This window comes from Mus caroli, chromosome 6 (assembly GCF_900094665.2).
Source record: "Mus caroli chromosome 6, CAROLI_EIJ_v1.1, whole genome shotgun sequence".
Lineage (NCBI taxonomy): Eukaryota > Metazoa > Chordata > Mammalia > Rodentia > Muridae > Mus > Mus caroli.
The window spans coordinates 138285671-138295302 of NC_034575.1; the positions used below are offsets into that span (position 1 = coordinate 138285671).

A 9632-nucleotide genomic window follows, 5' to 3' on the forward strand; every position below is an offset into this window, starting at 1 on the left:
TTCCTTTACGTTTCCTTGCCCCCCTCTGTGAAACGGAGACAATCATAGTTCGAAGGGATTTAAATGTCCACCACCCCAAGGACTCCGTAAAGTTAAGTTGCCCTTGTAATAAATGAGAGAGACTGGGAGCCTAGAAATTCACGTCGATAATCAAGTGCATCTTTTTTAAGAAAGGAAAAGGCAAGTTTTTATTTTCTAAACTATTATATGACTCAGAAGCTTAGAAAAGGGGGGAAAAAACCCTACCAGTAACAAAAAGACCTTAAGTCTGAATCAGTCCCATTTCAGTGGTCCGAGCTCACTCGCGGACCCTCCTTTATTTGGCACGCCACACACCAGAAAAGCCTTTCCCAAAAGCAGTTTTCCATTTCAACGCCCGGCGTTCTCCCAGAGAAGCCCCGGGCTAGGCAGGCAGTAGCTGGTTCAAAACCTCACGGGTTCGGAGCCGAGCCCTCCGGGCGGGCGCCGGCGGGACCCGACCCCGGAACCTTCGCGCGGCGCGGGCGGGGCGCGGGGGAGGGCTTTGGCGGGGGCGCGGCGCCGCTTCGCCCAGCCTCCGAGCGAGCGAGTGAGCGAGAGAGCGAGCGCAGCGCGGGCCGGCGGCCGGCCGCGGAGGATGCCGAGGGGCGGCGACGCAGGCCGGACTCAGCCGGGGCGGCGGGGAGGGCGCCGCCCGAGGGGGTAGGGCGGCCGCGGGGGCGCGCTCGGGCCGGGCCGCGCGCCCTGCGCTCCGTTCGCTCGCTCGCTCGCGCCCTCCTTCCTCAGCGGCGGCGGCGGCGGCAGCACAAGGCGGCGGCGGCGGCGGCAGCACAAGGCGGCGGCGGCGGCGGCCGGGGAGCAGACATGGCGGCCGACCTGAACCTGGAGTGGATCTGCTCGCTGCCGCGCTCCTGGACGTACGGGATCACTAGGGGCGGCCGCGTCTTCTTCATCAAGTGAGCGGGCGGGGGAGGCGCCGCCGGGTGGCTCGGGGGGAGCGGTGGGAGCGAGCGGGCCGGGGGCCCCCGTGGGTCGCCCCTCGCGCCGCTCAGCGCCTGTCCCTTCTCTTCCCTGCAGCGAGGAGGCCAAGAGCACCACCTGGCTGCACCCGGTCACCGGCGAGGCCGTGGTCACCGGGCACCGGCGGCAGAGCACAGGTAGGGCCGGCCGGGGCTGCGGCTCCGGGCCACCTGGCGGGGTTGGAGGGGCTCCGGGCTCCGCGCGACTGAGTCCCGGGGCGCCTATTCTTCTCCGCCTTTTTCATCAGCGCTTGGAGACGGCGCCCTCTCCCTGGCTCCCTGGTCCCCATCCCTACCCGGACGCCCCCCGAGGATGGGCGACGCCCCTCTACCTCGGATCGCCCCCGTATCCGCCTCCAGCACCCTTTAGGAAGTCCTCACCCGCTCCCCTTTGCTCCCCGCATCCCAGCACCCCTGCGGTGAGACGGTCCCGCATCCTCGCCCTGCTCCCCAGAGAACTGCTTTCTGCCTAGCAGCTTCCTCCTCCTCCACCTCCTACTGCTCCTAAGTGGGACTGTGGGTAGGTGACTGATGGAAGAGTTAGGGGTGCTGCGGTGCCCCCCACCCCCATGTGATACAAATGCCGGTGAGTCCCCTCCTGCTACCCGAGTAGCCGCTGGAGTTAGGACGCTGGAGCGGGCGCCGCAGCCAGTGATCCAGGCTCAAAAGTCCCTGGTAGCCGCAGCCAAGCTCCACGTACCACCAGCAGGCGGTGGGCGAGCCAGGGCGGTCCCGCGTGGGGGGCCTTCGGGCCCCAGTTCCACGAGGAAATGCATCTCGGGTTGCTTTGATAGCTTTCTTGAATGCTTAGCCATGAGTTGAGCTGGAGGAGGGCTTGTGGTGGTTTCAGTGCTGGTCTGGCTTTCTTTTGTCATTCTTTGTTTACATTCACCCAACTTGTTTGCCTGAAACGTAAGTTCTCTTACTGGCCCGCCTCTATTCCGGGTGACTGCAAAGGCTTGAGAACAGTTGGGTCGAAGGTGAGGCCCAGTTCAGTCGTCCCTCTGGGTACTTTTCTCTCCAGCACCGAGGTTCTGAGGATCTCCTATTAAAGTTGCCAGAAGGGTGAACAAACCTGCCTTTTCTGCTAAACGCCGGAGTTCAGTGAAGTGACTAATAATGTGTCCAAATTTGCAAAACTGTGGAGGAGGAAAGGGAAGGCTGCTGCAGCAGGCATGATGAGGTTACATTTTTAGGGCATATCTGACTAATAAACCGTCATGTTTCCTAACTGTGCAGTCTTTAGCTTCAGCCTGTTTACTGTACGTATTTGCAACTTTGATAGCCTCGTTACCCTTGTGGATATGGACACGTTTATATCAGGGAAGAAAATATAGGGTTAAAAGAATTTAGCCCAAATGTTTTATGGCATTATTTCAGGCCTATTTTGATTATGTATGTATGACACGAATGTCTTCGAAGTACCCTCACAGATTAAATAGCAGTCACATGCCGGAAATATTTTATCCTATGATGTGATTTCGCATTTATCTATTTATTTATTCTTGCTTGATTTACTTTGCTTGGGCTCCCGTGTTGTGCACACATGTATGCCTTTTCATTCTGGAGATGTTGTGATTAAATCCAAACCACTTGTCATCATAAGTACCCTGTGGTACATAAAGATACAGCCGCTCACTTGAAACTTCACATCTCTCCAGGTCAAGGGGATTGAAACTCGTGTGTAAGTATTCAGTCAGTTTCCCACTAATTGAACACTTGAGATCTTTTCATAGTAGAAGAAAACCTAAATGGATTTGAATTTAAAAATAGGGTTTTGAATAAACAAGATATACCTAAAAAGGCAAAATGCTGCCCATTTGGGGTTTGTGCAATCAGTGATGGGTATTTTACCAGGGTTTGAAGACTTTGCCTTTTGGGATATCAGAGTGGATCCTTTCCCACCCTGACCGCTGTTAAAGGGAATAATTATGTTAGGTCATCTCAAATATTGCTGGAACTTTCCTGGTGGCTTTAAATTTGAATTGTCATCTTCCAAATTCCAAATAATGTTATATTGATTGACTAATGATCTTGCCAGCCAAGACTTTGGATCGACACATACTTAAATGAACATAGTGAAGACAGATAAGATGGGTTTAAGCTTATTTTGCAATCTCACTGAAGTAATACTAATTGTAACGTATGTTTTTTTAGATTTGCCCACTGGCTGGGAAGAAGCATATACGTTCGAAGGTGCAAGATACTATATAAAGTGAGTGAATTTTGATTGCTTCCCTTGGTAATTCAAATGTTGTAATGAACCTGAAGTTGGATACTTCTGAGTTTATACACAATTCTATCTTAAAGTTTGTTATACAGTGTTAATTGTATCCTTTATATGGTTATGAAATTTTGAGGGAGAGGGTAGCCTCATTCATTATCTTGTTATTTGTCTAGGTATTCATGGATTCACACATTGCAAATTAGGTCACTTTTCGCCATATTAATTTGCTTGACGTTTCAGTATGTTTCTGTGGTGGGATATTGTAAAGTCTTCTGACTTTAGCTGTGTGGTACTTACAAGTTTTGTTTTTTGATTATCTGTGGTAAGAGAACTCCTGTATACACACACACAGAATATCAGCACTGTGTGACTATTCCTCCTTCACAGTGAGGCCAGCTGAGATGGCAGGTAGCAGCCTGAGCTGTTAATAAGTAGCAGACCTGATGGAAAGCTGGCAGGGTCAGAGGAAAAGTGGAGCCCAGGAAACTCAGGACACCACACACCTGTGATGGCGCTTGCTTGTTACTCTGCGTTAGAGTCTTTAAAATATCCCGACATTGTGTCTCACTAATACTTGCTTGGGTAAGGCTTTGAAGAGAGCTTGAGAGCAAAGATGGCTGACTAATCTGTGAAAACCAGTTCTGTGTGCTTCAGAGTTGGTTGTCATTCACCTTAGAGTTAGTAGTACTCCCCAGAAGGCGCTCGTGCTGGTGGGGAGCATTGCCCAGGGAAGAGGTCATGCTACCCTGGGAAGCTAAGTTGGCTTGTCTTTGTTTCAAGTTAAAAACTATTTGTAAAAGAGCTTTGCTTTTGTTCTTATATAAACATTTTTGGCTAATTTTAAGTGACTGAGTCTTGAAAGAGAATACTTAAGAACAGGATTTTGGTAACAATTTTAATAGTTTATTAGTGGTCACAAATTCCAAGTTTAAAGACACATTAGGCCCAGTCAATTTATTTTTACCAAGTGGTGTTTTTAAAGATCACAGCATATTTTCATTAAATTATAATTACTTGAATGGCTTTTTAAGTTTCTGTAGAAAGATGCTTTATGTAAAATGTCAAGGTATATTTATAGGTGCAGTTCCTTTTGAGTGCCGCAGCAGGAAAAGCAGAAGTGAGATGTAAGGTTTGAGCATCTTCATGAGTGTGGTCCTTCTGGATTAGTTATTTATCTTGACTAAGGGTTTTGTCTGACGATAAAGCCATATATTCTTAGATGACCTAAAAAAAATGTGGGGGGTGGGTATTCAGTGAAAGGAAACCATCAAGTATTTTCCTAGCAATTGTTTTCGTTCTGAATTGAAATGAGCTTGTGTTGCCATAAAGACATAGTGCTGATATTATAAATGAAGGCAGGGTGTTTTAGTCTTTGTGAGACAGTTTCACTGTGTTCCTCTAGCTGGGCTGGAATTCATGGAGATCTGCCTCCCAGGTGCCAGGATTGAAGGTGAATGCCACCATACTGGCATAAAAACAGGTTCTTGATTCTTTTTCATTTATTCAGCACACTTTAGATTATTATACATTAAGCTTAGCTGACCTGAGCGTAGACATTAATGTCAGTAATACTTTAATTCCCGTGAATCAGTGTGCTCTTGCATGATTTTTTTTTATAGTTCAAAATAGAAAAGTAACCGAGCCCCAATGTGTATATTTTCATTTAGAACTAAGCTAGTAGGCCTTGTTTTACTAGCTAGCCATTTTGATGACATTTTCTTTCATTTTGAATTAGAATTTTGAATATCATGCTTAAGTCACCTTAGGAAAATCAGAACAATATTAGAAAGCTATAAATTAAGACCATCCTAACACTAGTGGGCTTTAATCCTGTGCTATTAAGAGATAGCTGGTAATTGCTTCTAAAATAACAATCATTTGAAATGGTGAGAGCAGTTCATTCAGAATTGGGCACATCTTAGAAATTCATCATACGTTGAGCTTCTTCCAGGATGTTGGCATTCACAGATACTATACTAATGTGGGTAGATGGCTTCTCTCTTCTAGTGGGGTCAGAAGACCTCATTCCTTTATTTTTTTAGTGACATCACTAAGAACAGCTGTAATTTCTTAGAAACTTTCACATACTAGCTCATCCCATACTAGGGATGCTTCTCATTGTGGTGGTGAAGACTGAAATTCATTTTAATGGTGGAAGTAATCAGAATCGTTGTTTTCCCCCCTCACTCCCTCTCGAAAGAAGCAACAGGGACATGCCTCCGACACTTAATCTTCTGCAGGTGACAGACAGCTAAGGGGATCTTCCCAAGGAAAGACAGTTTCAGGAAGAGGGGGACCAGTGCTCATGCACTTGAAGGAATATTGTTGATCAAATGAAAGGAAAAGGAGGATAGAAGAATGAGCTGGTAGACTCGGGTCACTTGAGAACATAGAGGAGATGGAGCTGGCCTTCTGACTCGGAATCAAGTGTAGTGGAAGGTGCCCACCCTCAGTGGGGACCTGTAGCCCTCTAGTGCTCAGAGGGGATGGATGTGTGAGCTCGGAAAGCCTTGCTCTTCTGGGGACAGTGCTGGTACCTGCCTCTCCACAGTCACTCTGGTGATGCTTTAGTAGTGACAGGTGGAGTGGGCAAGCTCTAGGAGCTTCAGTGTTAGCTTCATGTTTTAAAAAAGTTTGGAGGTCAGTCTTCCAGACTGTAAGTTAGACAGACTAAATTCCACCCAGCGGAGAAGTTTCTTTGAATTTTATTCTGTGCTGTTCTGGGACTTTTCGGTATTCTAGAGAATCATGAAAACTGAGCCTGCCGGGAAGAGGTGGTGTAGGAGACCTGGGAGAGCTGAGTGGCTCCTGTCATGCTCACTGTGGCCTGTCCTTAAGCTTGGATGGAGAAGCGCCAATAAGTGAAGTGTGCAGAGCCAGGGTGTGCTGACATTCTCTTGTGGATCTGTGCTCTCTTCCTTCTAAAATGTGTGTGCACGCATCTTCCCTGATGCTTCAAGGATAAGTAGTTGTCAGGCGAGAGTTTTATGCATTTGAACGGGGGGAGGGGGGGGTCACCAGTTTACTTTGTATACTTTAGAAATTGGTTCTTTAACACAAGTTTACAGCTAGGTTTTTTAAAAAAGGGTTCATAGTATAAACAACATTTTATATTTGTATTCAAAAATTAAAATTTGTAAAAAATTCCTTATCTTAAAGATGAGTAAGTATATGCTTTGACTTTTTAATGGAAAAACCGATTTTCAGTGTACGCTAAACTAGCCTTCAAATTATGGATGAACCTGTGTATCTGTATATAATAAACACAGAGTTTAAATATTACCTTTTCATACTGCTTTCTAAGACTTAATTCATGTGATTTACTTTCAGGGAAAAAGGCTAAAAATTATTATAAGTGAATTTATAACTTAAAGTCGAGCTTTAACTATTCCATGTTTTACCTGACATCAAACACAAGCTCACAATGTACAGAAGATAATCTTCTATACTTGAATGTTATTAAGCTTCTTGCTTAAGCCTTGCAAATAGTGCTTAATGACTCGTTAATGACAGGTCACTGTTGCTTAAATGGATGTGTCATTGACGATTCCTCTGTGCCTCAAAGCTTTATGATGGTTTACTTAAAGTGCCAAGCAAATCCTGAAACAGTGCTCTGTGGCTGTAGAGAAGCTCTGGCTACCTACAGGTCATCAGGCAGGAATGGGATCCGACTCCACTTGCACGCTGTGTGGTAGGTTCAGATTCTCCTCGGTAGCTTCTCACACTGCTTTTTTCAGTAAGTATAAATTTGACATTTTTGAGATATGTAAATGGAACAATATGTAATTTGGGATAATGAAGTTTCATTTCCATATCTTCAAGAGACTCAAAAATGTGCTAAGAATTCCCAAATACCTGCAATGATGGAGTTTCTGATAGGAGACAGTCATTTAAACTTGAAAGGAATGAGAAGAAAATAGGAAGATGGAGAATAATACAAATCTGTCATAAAAACATTAGAATCACTGACTATATTTAATATTTAAAATTGTTTTGTAGTTAAGTGCTGTAGCAATTATAATAAGATTTGAAACAAATTTTTTTTTAAGATTTATTTATTTATTATATGTAAGTACACTGTATCTGTCTTCAGACACTCCAGAAGAGGGCATCAGATTTCATTACGGATGGTTGTGAGCCACCATGTGGTTGCTGGGATTTGAACTCAGGACCTTCAGAAGAACAGTCAGTGCTCTTAACCACTGAGCCATCTCGCCAGCCCGAAACAAAATTTTTGAAACTGGGTCTCAAACTATAGTTCAGGCTATCCTGGAACTCCTACTGTATAGCCCTGTGAGACTTGTACCTCAAGGGGATGCTCCTGCCTCAGCCTCCCATGTGCTGGGATCACAAGAGTGGTTCTGACCAGTTGTTTGCCACTAGAGCAGTGTGATGTTCCTGACCAGGCAGTGACAGTGCTTGCCTCCTGTTTGCCAGAAGAGGTGGACTGTAATGTGTAGCTCCTTCTATACACTGAGTACTTTATGCCAGTCCATTAGGTACAACACAGCTATTATCCCTGAAGAAGCTTGTAACATTGTGAACATACCCCATGCATTAAAATAGGGAAACGTGTAGGGAAACATATATCTTCTTAATTCTTTTACATATGCTTTATATTTTATGTGTATATAAATTTTAGATCAAATCTAACTATCAGCAATTTCTTTTTAATTTTTATTTAGGTATATATGTGTATGACTCTTTTTCCTGCATTTGTGTATATTTCCATGTGCATGGCCTGATGTCCAGCAAGGTCAGAAGAGGGCATCAGTGCTCCCTGGGGACTGAGTTACAGATGGTTGTGAACTGCCATGTAGGTGCTGGGAATCAAGCCTGGGTCCTCTATAAGAGCCAGTGCTCTTGACTGCTGAGTTAACTATCCTAAGCCTCTGTTTTACTTTTTTGTTATTTCCATTTCTTGTGGGTTTTATTGTTCTTTAAACTGATTGCCAAAGAGGCTATAAAGACCGGTCTTGTATAGTCCATGAAGCCTTATTATTAATTACTAGTATTCAAATCAGGTCTGTGAGCCAAAATATAAGTCAGGGCGCTGGAGAAATGGCTTTAAGAGCCTTTAAGAGGTGGTTTAAGAGCCCTGCTCCTCTTGTAGAGGACCAGGGTTCAGTTCCCAGCAACCACATGCAATTGTCTGTAATTCCAGTCCCAGTAGATATGGTACCCTCTTCTAACCTCTGTGGGTACTAGGCACACACATGGTACACAGACACATGAATGGGCAAGATTTCCGTACACATAACAATAAATAAATAAAGATAGAAAAGGAATAAGGCAGGGGAAAGCAGGTCCTACACCATATGGTGCTCTAACTTGGTACTTGGAACAAAAGGAATGTTTCAGGGCTGGAGAGATGGCTCAGTGGTTAAGAGCACTGACTGCTCTTCCAGAGGTCCTGAGTTCAGTTCCCAGGAACCACATGGTGGCTCACAACCATCTGTAATGGGATCTGATGCCCTCTTCTGATGTGCCTGAAGACAGCTACAATGTACTCATATAAATAAAATGAATAAAAGTTACTTTTCAAAAAAAGGTATATTTTATACTAATATTATGGTTAGGCTAGTGGACTAGCCTACCAGGACCTTGTTTAACCCACCACACCTGTTAACTACTGTGTATAGGGTCTGATGACTGGTCTTTCCTGTCCATTCACTTAGGAGTGCCTTGTTGTTTCATTCACTGTTGTAGGAGCTTGAGCAGAGCACAGGAAGGTGGGGATCTTTGAATCGAAGTCCTAGTAGGAGAAACAGACATCTAGAGCAGAAAGAGCATCTTCATGACGGCACAGTGCAGTTGTTCGAGGGCTTAGGAGAGCGCACACCTTAACTGCTCCAGGTTGTCAGCAGCATTCCAGCCCCAGCTGAGCTTCCTTGTGGGATTACACACCCTTCTCTTTCAGCCTCAGGACCTCTGCCCAAGACCACACCTGCTCATTACCCTTCGCCTGTAGTTGTCTTGATACAGTGTAGCGCCTGGAATACACTCAGCTTCTGAGTAAGTGGCATCCATGAGCTAACGCTCACACCCAGTCTGTAAGGAGTTTTCTATTACTATTACTACTGACTTTGTTGTTACTACTATTATTGTATGTGCACCAGCCTGGGGTCAGTGGACAGCTCTGTGGAATTGACGCTCACATTCTCCCTTTTGTATGAGTTCTAGGTACTGCACTCAGGTTGCCACACTTACATCATCTGTCCATGAGTGCTTTTACTTGCTGAGCCATCTTTCCCCTTAGCCCATGGTATCTAGATATCTTATGTGATCTCCTCTTCTCTAAAGACTTAATCTCGGGGGCTGGTGAGATGGCTCAGTGGGTAAGAGCACCCGACTGCTCTTCCGAAGGTCCAGAGTTCAAATCCCAGCAACCACATGGTGGCTCACAA

At 45.4% G+C, this 9632-nt stretch overlaps 1 protein-coding gene across 15 annotated transcripts in view; it reads left to right on the top strand.

Annotated features, from left to right (window-relative positions):
- Nucleotides 1-780: 780 nt before the first annotated feature.
- The window catches only part of Plekha5 (pleckstrin homology domain containing A5), a 175594-nt gene continuing 166742 nt past the window's right edge, over nt 781-9632 (top strand). For 14 of the 15 annotated variants that reach the window (XR_003836950.1, XR_003836952.1, XR_003836951.1 and 11 more), the window contains exons 1-3: nt 781-935; nt 1057-1136; nt 3156-3213. Coding sequence is in view for 11 of the 15 variants with exons in the window: in XM_029478787.1 (XP_029334647.1) it covers nt 844-935; nt 1057-1136; nt 3156-3213 (230 nt within the window). In the remaining 4 variants the exon portion in view is untranslated. Of the gene's footprint in view, nt 936-1056; nt 1137-3155; nt 3214-9528; nt 9565-9632 lie in introns of those variants that run through there. The other variant, XM_029478796.1, reaches the window with a different exon arrangement.